The sequence below is a fragment of the Drosophila rhopaloa genome, unplaced genomic scaffold (assembly GCF_018152115.1).
Source record: "Drosophila rhopaloa isolate 14029-0021.01 unplaced genomic scaffold, ASM1815211v1 contig_2, whole genome shotgun sequence".
In the NCBI taxonomy this organism is placed as follows: domain Eukaryota; kingdom Metazoa; phylum Arthropoda; class Insecta; order Diptera; family Drosophilidae; genus Drosophila; species Drosophila rhopaloa.
In genome coordinates, this window is record NW_025335083.1 from 7,233,123 (window position 1) to 7,248,740 (window position 15,618).

The 15,618-nt window shown below is 36.4% G+C and overlaps 7 protein-coding genes across 7 annotated transcripts; 4 read left to right on the forward strand and 3 right to left on the reverse strand.

Annotated features, from left to right (window-relative positions):
* Positions 1-997, forward strand: LOC123037775 (WW domain-containing protein C660.06-like). Its single transcript, XM_044460136.1, has one exon. The coding sequence runs from the start codon at positions 33-35 to the stop codon at positions 669-671; it is 639 nt and encodes a 212-aa protein (XP_044316071.1). The 5' UTR covers positions 1-32; the 3' UTR covers positions 672-997.
* Positions 998-3,814: 2,817 nt separating this feature from the next.
* LOC108052812 (ctenidin-3-like) lies at positions 3,815-4,463 on the forward strand. The gene has a single exon (XM_017135309.2). It carries the CDS (start codon positions 3,850-3,852, stop codon positions 4,378-4,380), a length of 531 nt encoding a protein of 176 aa, XP_016990798.2. The 5' UTR covers positions 3,815-3,849; the 3' UTR covers positions 4,381-4,463.
* Positions 4,464-6,068: 1,605 nt separating this feature from the next.
* LOC123037816 lies at positions 6,069-6,377 on the forward strand. Its single transcript, XM_044460357.1, has one exon. The coding sequence runs from the start codon at positions 6,069-6,071 to the stop codon at positions 6,375-6,377; it is 309 nt and encodes a 102-aa protein (XP_044316292.1).
* A 2,096-nt stretch (positions 6,378-8,473) lies between these two features.
* LOC108052811 (glycine-rich protein DOT1) lies at positions 8,474-9,176 on the forward strand. Its single transcript, XM_044460080.1, has one exon. It carries the CDS (start codon positions 8,494-8,496, stop codon positions 9,085-9,087), a length of 594 nt encoding a protein of 197 aa, XP_044316015.1. The 5' UTR covers positions 8,474-8,493; the 3' UTR covers positions 9,088-9,176.
* Positions 9,177-12,210: 3,034 nt separating this feature from the next.
* LOC108052815 (glycine, alanine and asparagine-rich protein-like) lies at positions 12,211-12,546 on the reverse strand. The gene has a single exon (XM_017135312.1). It carries the CDS (start codon positions 12,544-12,546, stop codon positions 12,277-12,279), a length of 270 nt encoding a protein of 89 aa, XP_016990801.1. The 3' UTR covers positions 12,211-12,276.
* A 275-nt stretch (positions 12,547-12,821) lies between these two features.
* LOC108052814 lies at positions 12,822-13,181 on the reverse strand. The gene has a single exon (XM_017135311.1). The coding sequence runs from the start codon at positions 13,179-13,181 to the stop codon at positions 12,951-12,953; it is 231 nt and encodes a 76-aa protein (XP_016990800.1). The 3' UTR covers positions 12,822-12,950.
* Positions 13,182-14,322: 1,141 nt separating this feature from the next.
* LOC108052810 (glycine-rich RNA-binding protein 3, mitochondrial) lies at positions 14,323-14,607 on the reverse strand. The gene has a single exon (XM_017135305.2). It carries the CDS (start codon positions 14,605-14,607, stop codon positions 14,323-14,325), a length of 285 nt encoding a protein of 94 aa, XP_016990794.2.
* Positions 14,608-15,618: the final 1,011 nt, after the last annotated feature.

Below are 15,618 nucleotides of genomic sequence, written 5' to 3' on the forward strand. Positions count from 1 at the left end.
CGTACGTTTCGGGGTGGATCACCGAGAGATCTATGAATCTCTTTTCCGACGCGGAACTGAATAAAAGCCGGGCTCATCGGTCCAGTGGCCAAGTGTGTGGACAACTCTCGAGGCGGCAACAACTCAACATGAAACTTTTCATCGCGCTTTCCGTTCTGGTGGCCGTGGCATCGGCCCTGCCTCAATTTGGCGGAGGAAACGCCAACGCCAAAGCTAATGCCAATGCCAATGCCCAAGGATTTGGCGGCGGTCGTCCAGGCGGATTTGGCGGATTTGGCGGCGATCCAGGCAGCCCCAGATTTGGTTTCTCCGGATTTGGTGGCCCCGGTGGATTCGGTGGCCCCGGTGGATTCGGTGGTCCACCGGGATTCGGTGGTGGCCCCGGATTTGGTGGTGGCCCCGGATTTGGTGGTGGCCTCGGATTTGGTGGCCCCGGATTTGGTGGCCCCGGTGGATTCGGTGGTCCCGGTGGATTCGGTGGTTACTCCCCTGCATTTGGCGGTGGCCCTGGATATAACAGAGCTAGATCCGGAGGTCGTCCAGGCGGTGGCAGCAGCGGTTCGTCCAGTGCCTCAGCTTCCTCCTCAGCTTCGTCTGGTGGTGGCGGCGGTAGTTTATCAGCTCCCTCCTCTTCTTCCGCCTCTGCTGCGGGTGGCAGATTCCGCGGTTGAACCGAGCCAAAAATTAATAGGAATTAAGCGATAAGAAATGACTGCGAATTGAAATTAGTGAATTAAAATCAAAATACTTTTACAATTTTGTAATCACTGTTATGCAGCAGCTCTTAGGATTTGTAGGAAATTTATTGCATAGCAGCGCATAACCGAATGTTTGATCTCAGTGTCCCAGAAACCTTATACACTTTTAATAATCGACTAAGGAAGTCCTTTTTAAAAACCTAATGGTGAGGAAAATGTACAAATAGATATGTTTAAGTAAAAGGAAAACCATTTCCAAACCTTAAAATTTTAAAAAATTTTACAAAATTTGATAAAAATAAATAATAAAATAAGTTTATTTACTTAACATGGAAAAAAACCAATTATTACAAATATGTATGTATGAAAAATGTTTATACATTCATACGTCATTTTATACGTTGACTCGAATCAGAAGATCAACATCTGTTGTTCATTGTGAGATTTAATTTATAATATAATCGTTTTGTTATTGCTACGGCGGTTTTATTTTTAAATATATTGATATTTCAAATTTAGAAATAAAATAGAAAAACCTATAAAAAAGGGTAATATGATAAAAGGTAAAAAACATTTGTCTTCCATTAAAAATAATGGATGTAATAAAATTTGTTGGATAACATAAAAGTTTCAAAAGTTTAAAAAAATTTAATTGTGCTCCGAACTACAAGATTGTATTCCGCAAATGTTTATTCTGATATAGGAAAAATATTCTATATATGTTAATCTGTCATTTCTTACGAATTTTTAGTGGTGATACGGATAATCTGAGCTCAATTTTCGTTTTTGCATGTGATTGGGCAACATTTAAACAACATGTGTGAATTTTTTCATCCAAAAATATTAAAAATTGAGTGAGATACAGGAAATCTCCGGCGAAAGAAAACACGCTTTGCGGTGTACACGATAACTGGTCACAGAATTATCTGAATTGAAAAAATCAAATTGCATTACTTAAAGGACAAGATTCCTCAGGTAACGCTGTCGAGTTTTTATTTTTTTTATTTATTTTTTTCTATTTTTTAAGGCACTTGAAAGTCAAAAACCTCTATTTTCGCCCAAAACGTTGAGTTATTTGTTGCTCTAAAAATAATAAATCTAAAAAAAAAACTCGACAGCGTAACCTGAGGAATCAGGTGAAGAAATACTGTACAAAATCTCAAAACGATCCGTTCGATAGATTTTGCAGGATCGTGTACACCGACTTTGAAATGGCAACTTTTAAGGAGAGCGTTTTAAAGTTTGGGACACCCAAAAATGCAATATAAAACGCACTTACATACCTACGTTTCACTGCCCATAAGTTCGGAAGTTTTACTCGGATCGACATTCAGAAAAAAAAAATTAAAAAAAAAAGAAAATGCAAGAAAAAAATGTAAATACTATAACTCCCCTTAAGCTCACCCAGCAAATAGCTAAAATAACCCAACTTTAATAGCACTAAGCTTTTGTCAGCCAATGATGTGTGGACTGTATTAGATTGATTTGAATTAATTTGGCTGGGCATTTGAATTAGTTTCAATTTTATTGTACCCAAATGAATTCGATTTATAAAATGCAATACAATACAATACAGTTAAAAAAGTGTTAAGCAGTGTTAAATATTAGTCTGAGGAAAAAGTTCAAATAACATTTTACTAGCTAAAACGAAAACATTATTCACGTCATTTATTTAGATAATTTCAATTTAATTTCAATTTAATTTCAATTTATTTTAAAATGCTTTCCTAACGCTACAAGTTGATAACTTATAATTAGTGCGTCACGTAGGACAAATTACTTATTAATACAGATTTGACATAGTTATTTGGAAATTTAAATGGAATTCTTAAAATTACGCTTAAACATTAAAGGTTAAAGAAAAGAAAAGGGTCGCTTTTTTTTTTTTTTTTTTTAAATAAGATAATAGATAGATAAAAATTGTTTTAGAAATAATATACTTAAACGTGAAAAGGATTTTGTATAATAAAAAAGCGGGTTCTGTTGAATATCTAAATTTTATTTTATTGATAACAAACATACAAACATACATTATTGTTTGTCTAAGATTTTCAAACTAATTTTAATTTTTTCGTTGCAAATAACTAATGGGTATTAAACAATGCCTTATAAATATGCCAACGTTAATAGCAATAAGCTTTTGTCAGCGGTTGTCGGGGTGGACAATATCGGTTATCATTTGTATTTTGGTGGTCCGGCAGCTCAATTAATTTGAATTTCAAATCTGAATTGGGTTGAACACAATTGCTTAAAATTATGTAAATGTTATAGGGTCTTGTGCGGTTGCCGGTTATTTACAGCAAAATAAAATTGAATAAATTGGGATTGATAAAAACAAGGAAGCGCTTAAAAAGGTGTTAATTAAAACCAGGTGCTCGTCTTTTTAACAATATATTTGTAACATAAGAATTCTGTAAAACTAGATATTTTTGTTTTTCGGTTTAAAGACATTTATATTGATATAAATCAAATAAAAAAACAAATTGTATATCTTTTCTGTTTTTATAATTGTTCTATTTTATATAAACAAAAATAAAAAGCTATTAAAACCAATCCAAATGGGATTCAAGATAATTGAATAAACCTTATTAAATGTGTATTACATGGGATGAATTGATTTTTTAACATGACATTGGCATTGTCTTTTGGTGATATTTTACGCTCCACCCTACCTAATCTTAGTTAATAATAAAGTACCCAGGCAATTCTATGATAATTAACTGCCCTCGCACCGTTTCCCATCTGTGACAGTGCCGAAAATAAAGAAAAATAAATGCTTAATGAAATATAAACACAGATATCAACAATCGCTTAAATATTGATAGCGGCAAACCGGTTCCATAGGAAACAACCACGAACGCGGCTCGTGTTGGTCTTAATAGATTTGCAAACTTTCCTAAGACCATTGCATTTAATCATAGCTCTATCCGACTCTTTCTGATGATATCTGCTCCACACAGAGCCCTGCTCAACTCCACGATCGCCGATAATAATTTTCGGCAGTGACTATTGTTTGCATGCTAATTTTTCCCCGAATGGCGGGGTATTCTCAGTTTTTGTTGGCGTCTGTCGGCCGTCTGTTGGCTGTCTGGCTACTATAAAAGCCGGGCCCTGGGGCATTGGTTATTAAGTTTGTTAAGTCACTCCGATCATGAAGGTCTTCGTCGTTCTCGCCGTAATCCTGGCCGTGTCCACTGCTGCCCCACAGTTTGGAGGTGGTAGTGCCAACGCCAATGCCAATGCTCAAGCTGAAAATCAAGGTAGCTTCCAAGGTGGTCAATACGGAGGACCGGGCCAATTCGAAGGACAAGGATTTCAAGGAGAAAGAGGACCTGGCGGATTCCAAAATGGACCAGGAGGTCCAGGTGGATTCGGACAAGGAGAACAAGGAGGCGGATTCGGAGGAGCACCTGGCCGATTCCAAAACGGACCAGGAGGTCCATACGAAGGTGGATTCGGACAAGGAGTAGAAGGTGGATTCGGACAAGGACGACCGGGACAAGGTGGATTCCAAGGAGGCAATTCCGAAGCTAATGCTAATGCTGTTGCTAACGCCAACGGAAACGGTTATGGGGGTGGAAATGCTAATGCCAATGCCAATGCCAACGCCAGCTCCCGCGGTGGTGGTGACGCTAATGCCAGTGCTAGTGCTAGTGCTAGCTCTAACGCCTTCCGTAAATAAGCGGCGAGTACAATACGAATTTGTTCACTGATTAGTTTTTTAATATTTATAAAAAGAAAAACAAATAAAAAATTTAAAAAACAGATGCTGTGAAGACTTTATTTTATATTTGTCCAAGGGGTTTTTATCCTTCAAGTCTGTTAGTCCTTCAGAAATATATTAAACTTAATTCATTAAAAGTGAATAAGTAAATTTAGAGTTTTTAAGAGTAGTCTTTTAAAGCCATGAAGAAGACAATAGAGAGATATAAAATGGTTTTTTCTTTATTACACTACTAGTTAGAAGTTTTAATTTAGTTCGACTCGCGTTTTATTAGAAGAATGTTCAGGAAAAATATACCTCTTTCAAAACAGGTTCCTAATTACTAAACTTAAAACAAACTTTAATGTTTTCCGACAGACTAAAATGTATTCTGCTGAAAAATATACATTTCTTTGGGCCATGAAATTTGATTTGTTGTGATCTGGGAAATAATAATGCTCTAAAAATGTGGTGGATTAAAAATAAATAAATAAATAGTTTTTTAAGGAAAAACGTATATTTGCTGTCACCAGTATTTACTAAATAATATTTAAAATTAATCTATTTGTTAGATAGTGCAACGACAATATTAAATTACTTTGGCACTTCCGGTCATCTGGATTTTTGTCAAGTCTCATGTCCATGATCCATTGGTTCTATTTTCTTGTTAAATTTTAAATGCATCACCCATTTAATAGAGGCCCTAAAGACTTAATCTGGGCAAGTTTCTGAAAACAACATGTTTAAATTTGATTTTCATTCGTTAGCAGCACGAAAACTACTGGTAAGAATTAATAACAATCACAGTAGTCGGAAGAGGTTTTAGTGTCTGCGTCGCTAGATTTGAAAATATTAAAATAAAACCAGTAATTTATGAAATGCTAAACTGAAGTACCTAGAAGAAAGCCCTTCTCTATTTGATTTGGAGTTTTTTAAGAAAATTTAATTCAAATAATAATAATAACATATTTATACGTACATATTAAATTTTCATACTGTTCTCTTTGTTCCACTTTCTAAAGCAAAAGAGCACAACATTTTATGTTTCTAAAGCAAAAAAGCACAACATCTTATGTTTTATCACACGCTTATGTTGGGTTTAGTAAAACACTAATGTTACCAAAAACATGCTAATCAAAGACATAAAAAACAGAACAGGTTTTCTGCTGGGCTCAGCAGCTACCGTAGAAATATCACAGATGTGAAGCTGTGAAGTCACATTTTTATAAAATGATAAAAATCGTAATTTTTCAATTTTTATGTTAATTTTCTGAAAAACACACGAGCAGAATACGTATTCAGCACCCTGGAATTTAGTAGAAGAGTATAATTTTCTATAGCAGGGCATGTTATATATGTTATATATACGCCATTTTTCCTCAATAAACAAGAAAGTGTGACTTAATTGCAATTTAATTATAAAATACAATTTTTCTTACTAACTAAATTATGTTTTCTAGTATATTCTGTTAAAAAATGTAGATCGTTAAGTTTGTATTTTTCGGCAGTGACTATTGTTTGCAATAGTCTTTCCCCCCAGGTGCGGGGTATTTTGAGTTTTTGTTGGCGTCTGTCGGCCGTCTGTTGGCTGTCTGGCCACTATAAAAGCCGGGCCCTGGGGCATTGGTTATTAAGTTTGTTAAGTCACTTCGATCAAGCAGATCATCATGAAGGTCTTCGTCGTTCTCGCCGTAATCCTGGCCGTGTCCGCTGCTGCCCCACAGTTTGGAGGTGGCAGTGCCAACGCCAACGCCAATGCCAATGCGCCAGCTGCAGATGAAGGTGAATTGGTGTTAGTTGGAATCAAAAAGGTATATGGACGAACGGGCGGATTCGGCCCAGCAACAATAACAGGATTTGAAGGAACCAATTCCTATGTTAATGTTAATGCTGTTGCTAACGCCAACGCCAGCTCCCGCGGTGGTGGTGACGCTAATGCCAATGCTAGTGCTAGCTTTAACGCCTTTGGTAAATAAGCGGCGATTACGATACGAATTTGTTCACTGATTAGTTTTTAATATTTATAAAAAGTAAAACAAATAAAAAATTTAAAAAACAGATGTTGTGAAGACTTTATTTTATATTTGTTTTGAGTTTTGATCTTGGAAAGGGAATTTAAGTGTGTTAGTCCCTCAGAAATATATATAACTTAGATTATTTAAAGTGAATGAGTGATAAATGAATTTATAGTTTTTAAGAGTAGCCTTTTAAAACAATCAAGAAGACAATAGAGAGATATAAAAGGAATTTTTTTATTACACTACTAGTTAAAAGTTGTAATTTATTTAGTTCGACTCGCGTTTAATCGAAGAATGTTCAAAAAAAATATACCTCTTTAAAAACAGGTTCCTAATTACTAAACTAAAAACAAACTTTAATGTTTTCCAACAAACTAAAATCTATTCTGCGGAAAACTATACATTTATTTGGGCCATGAAATTTGATTTGATGTGATCTGGGAAATAATAATGCTCTAAAAATGTGATGTATTAAATATAAATAAACAAATAGTTTTTTAAGGAAAAACGTATATTTGCTGTCACCAGTATTTACTAAATAATATTTAGTTTATTTTTAAAGAAATCGTTTCTTAATCGTATACAACGAAAATGAATCTATTTGTTAGATAATGCAACAATAATATTAAAATACTTTGGCACTTCCGGTAATCTGAATTTTTGTCAAGTCTCATGTTCGTGATCCATTGGTTCTATTTTCTTGTTACATTTTTAATGCATCACCCATTTAATAGAGGCCCTAAAGACTTAATCTGGGCAAGTTTCTGAAAACAACATTTTTATACCCGTTACTCGTAGAGTGAAAGGGTATATTGTATTCGTGCAAAAGTATGTAACAGCTAGAAGGAAGCGTTTCCGACCCTATAAAGTATATATATTCTTGATCAGGGTCACTAGCCGAGTCGATATAGCCATGTCCGTCTGTCCGTCTGTCCGTCTGTCCGTCTGTCTGTCCGTATGAACGCTGAGATCTCGGAAACTATAAAAGCTAGAAGATTGGCATTTTGCATGCAGATTCTAGGAGTTCCTACGCGGTGCAAGTTTGTTTCAAAAAGGTGCCACGCCCTCTTTAACGCCCACAATAGCTTATATATGATTTTAAAAATTTAAATATTTCGGAAAAGTATATTCGTCGAAAAGTTATGCGTGATCAAAGTTTCTATCTCCTTCTCCCTCGCACTCCCATTACCTGAGTAACGGGTATCTGATAGTCGGGGCACCCGACTATAGCGTTCTCTCTTGTTAAATATGATTTTTATTCGTTAGCAGCACGAAAACTACTGGTAAGAATTATAAACAATCGGAGTAATCGGAAGAGGTTTTAGTGTCTGCTGCGCTAGATTTGAAAATATTTCTCTATTTGATTTGGAGTTTTTTAAGAAAATTTAATTCAAATAATAATAATAACATATTTTACTGTTCTCTTTGTTCCACTTTCTAAAGCAAAAAAGCACAACATCTTATGTTTCTAAAGCAAAAAAGCACAACATCTTATGTTTTATCACACGCTTATGTTGGGTTTAGTAAAACACTAATGATCCCAAAAATATGCTAATCAAAGACATAAATTAAAAACAGAACAGGTTTTCTGCTGGGCTCAGCTACCGTATAAATATCACAGATGTGAAGCTGTGAAGTCACATTTTTATAAAATGATAAGAATCGTAATTTTTCAATTTTTATGTTAATTTTCTGAAAAACACACGAACAGAATACGTATTCAGCACCCTGGAATTTAGTAGAAGAGTATAATTTTCTATAGCAGGGCATGTTATAAATGTTCCTCACCTTACGCCATTTTGTGACTAATTGCAATTAATTTTATAAAATACAATTTTCCTTACTAACTAAATTATGTTTTCTAGCATATTCTGTTAAAAAATGTAAATCGTTACGTTTTTTATTTTTCGGCAGTGACTATTGTTTGTATGCTAATTTTTCCCCAAGGGGCGGGGTATTTTGAGTTTTTGTTGGCGTCTGTCGGCCGTCTGTTGGCTGTCTGGCCACTATAAAAGCCGGGCCCTGGGGCATTGGTTATTAAGTTTGTTAAGTCACTTCGATCAAGCAGATCATCATGAAGGTCTTCGTCGTTCTCGCCGTAATCCTGGCCGTGTCCGCTGCTGCCCCGCAGTTTGGAGGTGGCAGTGCCAACGCCAACGCCAATGCCAAGGCTGAAAGTCAAGGTGGCTTCGGAGGTCGTCAAGAAGGATACGGAGGCGGATTTGGAGGAAGACCAGGAGGACCAGGATTCGGAGGAGGACCAGGATTCGGAGGAGGACAAGGATTCGGAGGAGGACCAGGATTCGGAGGAGAACCAGGATTCGGAGGTCCAGGCGTAAATCGCGGACCAGGGGGACCTGGCGGATTTGGAGGACAACGCGGACAAGGCGGACCAGGTGGATTCGGAGGACCAGGACAAGGTGGATTCGGAGGACCAGGACAAGGTGGATTCGGAGGACCAGGACAAGGTGGATTCGGAGGACAAGGCGGACAAGGTGGATTCGGAGGAGGCAATGCTAATGCTAATGCTGTTGCCAATGCTGAGGGAAACGGTTTCGGGGGTGGAAATGCTAATGCCAATGCCAATGCCAACGCCAACTCCCGCGGTGGTGGTGGTGCTAATGCCAATGCCAATGCCAGTGCTAGCTCTAGCGCCTTCGGTAAATAAGCTGCGATTGCGATACGAATTTTTCAACTGATTAGTTTCTTAATATTCAGAAAATATAACAATAAATAAAAAAAAGTACCAAAACATAAGTTGTAGAAGCCTCTATTTTATATTGGTCCAGGGAGTGTTAATCTTGGCAAGTGCATATGATTTTACAGATTTAAAGTGTGTTGGCCCTTCTAAAATATATAATACTCAGTTCATAAAAATTGATTAAGTAAAAAATGAATTTTGAGATTTTAAGAGTGTTGGCCCTTTAAAACAACGGAGGAGGTAATAGAGAAAAATAAGGTTTTTTTCTTTTATTACACTTCTTTTTAGAAGTTGTAACCTAATTAGATACATTCACGATTTTTCGGAGAATGTATATCCGTCGCTGCTGTTTGTTCATATGAAAAATATACCTCTCTCGGAAATAATCATGCTCTGGAAATGTGATGTATTAAATCTATATGATGAATACATACTTTTTAAGGCCAAACGTGTATTTTATGTCACCAGTATTTACTAAATACAATTTTAGTTTGTCACTTCTGCCAAAAAAGAACCGGTCAGGTGAATTTTTATCATGTCTCATGTTTGTAATACGGAAAAGGTTTTAGTGTCTGCGGTGCTTGAATTGAAAATGTAAAAAAAAGTAATTTATGGATTGTTAAAATTAAGTACCTAGATGAAAAAAATTGAGTTTACAGAATAAATAAATCATCTTTATACGTAAATATTGTATTTCTGTTCTCTGTGTTCCACTTTCTAAAGCAAATAACATGAAATCTAAAAACTGTATGGTTATGTTTAAGCAGGCGCTTATGTTTTGTTTAGTAAAACACTAATGATGCAAAAATATGCTAAAAACTTTGGCAAATCAAAGCCATAAATTAACAAGAAAGGAAAGCTAACTTCGGGCGGAGCCGAAGTTGATATACCCTTGCAGAATACTCTGTAAATTATATTCTCCAAAATTATTCATATGATGCATTCTTAATACTCATAAAAAATCCGAACTTCCTAACTTTAACAACAACAAAGTTATGGCATTTCCAATCGTTCAGTTATATGGCAGCTATAGGATATAGTCGGCCGATCCTTATGAAATTTGGTAGGTCGGATTGATTGGCCAAAAATAAAATCCATAGAAAATCCCAACTTCCTAACTTTACAAACACCAAAGTTATGGCATTTCCGATCAATCAGTTATATGGCAGCTATAGGATATAGTCGGCCGATCCTTATGAAATTTGGTAGGTCGGATTGATTGGCCAAAAATAAAATCCATAGAAAATCCCAACTTCCTAACTTTACAAACACCAAAGTTATGGCATTTCCGATCAATCAGTTATATGGCAGCTATAGGATATAGTCGGCCGATCCTTATGAAATTTGGTAGGTCGGATTGATTGGCCAAAAATAAAATCCATAGAAAATCCCAATTTTCTAACTTTACAAACACCAAAGTTATGGCATTTCCGATCAATCAGTTATATGGCAGCTATAGGATATAGTCGGCCGATCCTTATGAAATTTGGTAGGTCGGATTGATTGGCCAAATATAAAACCCATAGAAAATCCCAACTTTCTAACTTTACAAACACCAAAGTTATGGCATTTCCGATCAATCAGTTATATGGCAGCTATAGGATATAGTCGGCCGATCCCGGCCGTTCCGACTTATATACTGCGTGCAAAGGAAAGAAGGGTGTGTGCAAAGTTTCAATCCGATAGCTTTAAAACTGAGAGACTAGTTTGCGTAGAAACAGACAGACGGACAGACGGACAGACGGACAGACGGACATGGCTATATCAACTCAGGAGGTGATCCTGATCAAGAATATATATACTTTATAGGGTCGGAGATGTCTCCTTCACTGCGTTGCACACTTTTGACCAAAATTATAATACCCTCTGCAAGGGTATAAAAACAGAACAGGTTTTCTGCTAGGCTCAGCTACCGTAGAAATATAACAGATGTGAGGCTGCGAAGTCACAGTTTTTCAAAAATGATCAAAATCGTACTATTGTGGTTAGTTTTCTAAAAAGAAACCGACGAGCAGAAATATTTTCGTATTCCGCACATTTTTGTACTTGAAAAAGTATAATTTTATACAGCACACTGTTTTACAAAAATATACTAATTAATCTATAAAGACTGACTTAATAGCAATTATATATACAAAAAAATTGTTACTACTAAATAAATGGTGTTTTCTAGTATATTCAGTTAAAAAATTGAGATCGTTGAGCTTGCAAATAAAAGTGGTTCTCTATAATATTACGATTTACAATAAATATAGTTCAACAAAATGTATGTTTTTCGGATGCGTTTAAAATAAAGAATATTAAATTTGTCAAGTTTTTATCAAAGTTTTTATTTCCCTTAAAGTTTTATCAAAGGAGGGACTTTCAAGACCATTTTGGAAAGCGGAAAACAAAAGTCTTCACCCACTTAGAAGAAATTAAAAATGAACTGTTGAGATTAACTATTTGAAATTTTCAAACTCCTTCAATTTAACATATGTATTTTTGTATAAAGACAAAATTTAAAATTTGCGTTACTACTAGTAGGAATTGCGAATGAATAAATATTTTTCCCATTTTAAATAAGTGCTTAAAAGTATAAGAATTAAAAAAAAATGTTGGTAAAAATTTTGTTTCAATACAATTAAAATAAACAAGACTGAAGTTTTTCATTTTTTACTAAGAAGATTTTAAGACTTTGGAGCTCCGTAAAACCTATCCGTAGTAATATAGGTGTGATAAATTTAAATTTTTTTATATTTTCAACAAATTTTATACAATGGGAATATATTAGTGCGGCCGACTTTCTAAAATTCATTAAATAAAGAAAACAAATAACGCTTTTTCGTTGTATTTGAGGATGAGGTTGGTTTTTGCTTAGCAAAAACGAACTATGCTAATTAATTAAATAAACTAGAGAAGAACGGGTTTTATACTATCAGTATAAATGTAGTTTTTAAAAATTTTACGTCATTTCATCTTTAAATTATGCCCAAAGTATAGCGATAAACCTGCCCATATACCAAAAAAGAGAACAACACTTATAGTTTTCGCAAAACAAATTCAGCATTTTATTTTTTTAAAGAGTGAAGCTTCATATCGGAAGGCCTGTCTGAAGACGTGCCCTTTTTTTTGTTGAGGCTGTTACGAGAGATCAATTTCGTCTCTATTTGGAACCTATCCTCGGGAACCATGGCCGCCGCCTCCCTGGGAATTGGACACAGCGTTTGCGGTGGCTGTGGCGCTGGCGGATGCTGGGCCACCTCCTTGGTTTTTGGCATTGGCAGTGGCACTGGCGTTAGCAGTGGCACTGGCACCACCGGGACCAGCCTGTCCACCGTGTCCACCGAAGGATCCACCCTCTCCACCGGTATTATGACGATTTGGATGGGCCTGAACGGCCACCAGGGCAAAGATCAGAAAAATGTAGATGGCCAGGAACTTCATCTTTGGAACTTGATGTGCCCTCTGAGCGCGTGCCTTCGTCTTTTATACTCTCAGAAATGAGTTCGTTTTTTTTTTGTATAGAAGAATAAACATAAAAAAAAATAAAAACAGATTGTGACTATTATACTGGTTTTTGGGCTACAGCAGAAGCTTACAAAAACATAAGTTTATAGAAGTGTAGCAAGTTTTTAGGGTGCCTCTGATCCATTTTTTGACGTCATAGAAGCTTTAAGTTATGCCCAACGCATGTCCAATAAAAAAATCAACAGTTGTGATTTGCGAGAAACCTATTTAGCATTTTAATATTTAACTAGTTTCGGTAGCGCTGCACCTCGGAAGGCATGTCCGGGACGTGCCCACTCTTCAGGCAGTTTGGAGGGCTCGGATCCGATCCTCACTGGGATCTATCCTCGATCTCTGCGTCCTCCGTGTCTCCCGTGTCCTCCGTATCCTTCATCGCCTCCAGAGGCGTTGGCCTCAGCGTTTGCCGTGGCAGAGGCGGAGGCAGGACCACCTCCGTAGCTTGTGGCCGCGGCGTTGGCGTTGGCGTTGGCCGAGGCACCACCTGGATTGGGATTGGCTTGGACGGCCACCAGGGCCAGGATCAGGAAAATGCAGATAGCCAGGAACTTCATCGTCGGAGCTTGCGATGCACTGTGAGCGTTGGCCGGCTTCTTTTATACCAGCAGTCGCAACAGGTGGCTTAGACTTGTTTAGCAAAAACAAAAGGGGAACAAGCTTATTGCCATTATCCGTACATATATAGGGGGTTCCGTTTAGCACATTAATTAGGCATATATTAAAATCGCATGACGTTTCTTATTATTTACTGAACATTTATTATACGACCAATAATTGAAAACAGGTTAGCTTTGAGGAGATCTCAGATATAAAGTTAAATAAAGCATATTTCTAGGCAGTTTATAAATGTCGATCATTCAATTAGCTTAAGAAGGATCTTTATGCGTTAGAGTAACGGCATGTCTTTTGAATTTGCTTTAAAGCTATTTGTATCGGAATCTTATACTGTCGCAGAACTCACACTTCTGTTTTAATAGCAAACACAAACCCTAATCGCGCAAATCTGCTTTAAAAGTGCTTTAAAATTTAAAAAAAAAGATAATGTTTAAAAAAATAAGTAAAACTGTAAGAACTGATGTTTAAGAACATTAAACTTTTAACAATAATAATATGTAGACTTATTAATTCGATTTGTTTCCATTCAAATATACTTGTGCCAAAACAATTTGCCTACCAAAGGACAAGAGAAAATCCATTCTAATAGCAAACCAAGTATGATCAAATTTGAAAATTTATAATAAATGTGGGTTCCCCAAAGTTTAGTTATTTTTGTGAGCAATAGGTTTCTTATAATTATTTCTCAGAATTATCGCTCATCAAACTAATATAGTTTCAAGTGTTTGAGCCGATTAGTAGATGGTTATGGCACAATTGCTGTTTTGTGTCCTTGTGAAACTGTATAAGCAACAAAGTTTCAAATTATTCGCATTAATCTTTAAAAATTAATAGCTTGTATATTTATCCCTATCGACCTTCCAAAAGCGTTAGAGAAAACAATCTGATAAACAGTTTTAACGTCACAGACTTTCGACCAAAATAGATATACATTCTGCACCAATGTAAGATTAGAAAATATGCAGTTTTGCAAGCATTTTATTTTTTATTGGAAGACAATTATTATGTTGCGCAGACACAAATCTATCTACGCAGTGTGTTCATTTAGTTGTTCGTTGATTTCTTGATAATTTCTGAATTTTATCCTCGGTATCCTCCGTAGCCTCCTGGACCACCGTAGCCTCCTGGACCACCGTAGCCTCCTGGACCACCGTAGCCTCCGGGACCTCCTTGGTAGCCTCCTTGGCTACCGGCGTTAGCGCTGGCGCTGGCGGTGGCCGTGGCCTGAGATTGGCCACCACCTCCGTAGTAAGGCTGTTGGTAGCCACCGGGTCCTCCGAAGCCATTGTTTCTGTGGTGACCAGGCTTGGCCTGGACTGCCACCAGAGCAAGGATCAGGAAAGCGCAGAGTGCATAGAGCTTCATCGTGGGTGTTTGTTGTGCCATCTGGGCGACTGTGGGGCTCTTTTATACACACATCTGGAGCTAATGTGGATCGGGACTTGGACCAGTTCTCGGATTTATTTATGGCAGCCGCTATTAGCGAATGCAAATCGTATTTTTAATTGTTCCCAATACAGTTATTCACCAATTTCTTTATTTTCAAGTATTTATTATGAAATGCATTCGAAACTGGTTTGACCTGAAGGCTTTTGTTTGTTTTCAATCATTTTATTTTGTATGCTAATTCGTAAAACAAATAAAATGCATATTATTGTGACAGAGTCAGGTTCTTTTTTTGGAGCGATGTGGGATATCCCTCCTTTTTTTGTCTTAATAATACTTAATTTGCTTAGAGTAATTATGTGTCATTTGTTTATGTCATTCAGTTATGGGTATGAAACAATAGTCCACAAAATACAGCCAAATTTCAAAAGGGAGAATTCTAAAACATTGATACAATATAAATAATAAAATATTGTATTTTCCTTAAAGTGTGGCATAGTTTTCGGCTTTGTCTTTGGCATTTAAATTTAGCAGAAATAGGGTTGGTAAAATCACAATAAAATGTTTTATTTTAATCTTATTTGCTAAATGCTCTACCAAGCACTCTTGAAAATCCTACTCCCATGAATAATTGAATATTGTTGGATAAGTATTTAAATACTATCTTTCCATTATGACTAGTAATTGTGGACTGCTATAATTATAAAACTTACTCTTTTAAATATCCGCTCTTAAACATCTCTTCCATGGCGTTTCCCACATCTTTTAGCAAATGTGACTAACTGTTTGGTAATGTACATCCCATGGCCTAGAGTGGAGTTAGTCAGCTAGTTAAATAAACAAACCAAATCGATCAGCCGAAAAAAAAACCCGTATCGCCAAAACCTTCGATCCGCATTCATTCGATTCACATTCAACATGCAGTTTAGCGCCTGCTGCTCAAGTTCAAATGGAAATTAGCGGTTGGTGTTTATTTAATAGCCGAATGCT

Bases quoted from the DNA above. Each gene is read 5' to 3' on its own strand.
- LOC108052811 (XM_044460080.1), top strand. From the start codon at position 8,494: ATGAAGGTCTTCGTCGTTCTCGCCGTAATCCTGGCCGTGTCCGCTGCT.
- LOC123037775 (XM_044460136.1), top strand. From the start codon at position 33: ATGAATCTCTTTTCCGACGCGGAACTGAATAAAAGCCGGGCTCATCGG.
- LOC123037816 (XM_044460357.1), top strand. From the start codon at position 6,069: ATGAAGGTCTTCGTCGTTCTCGCCGTAATCCTGGCCGTGTCCGCTGCT.
- LOC108052810 (XM_017135305.2), bottom strand. From the start codon at position 14,607: ATGAAGCTCTATGCACTCTGCGCTTTCCTGATCCTTGCTCTGGTGGCA.
- LOC108052812 (XM_017135309.2), top strand. From the start codon at position 3,850: ATGAAGGTCTTCGTCGTTCTCGCCGTAATCCTGGCCGTGTCCACTGCT.
- LOC108052815 (XM_017135312.1), bottom strand. From the start codon at position 12,546: ATGAAGTTCCTGGCCATCTACATTTTTCTGATCTTTGCCCTGGTGGCC.
- LOC108052814 (XM_017135311.1), bottom strand. From the start codon at position 13,181: ATGAAGTTCCTGGCTATCTGCATTTTCCTGATCCTGGCCCTGGTGGCC.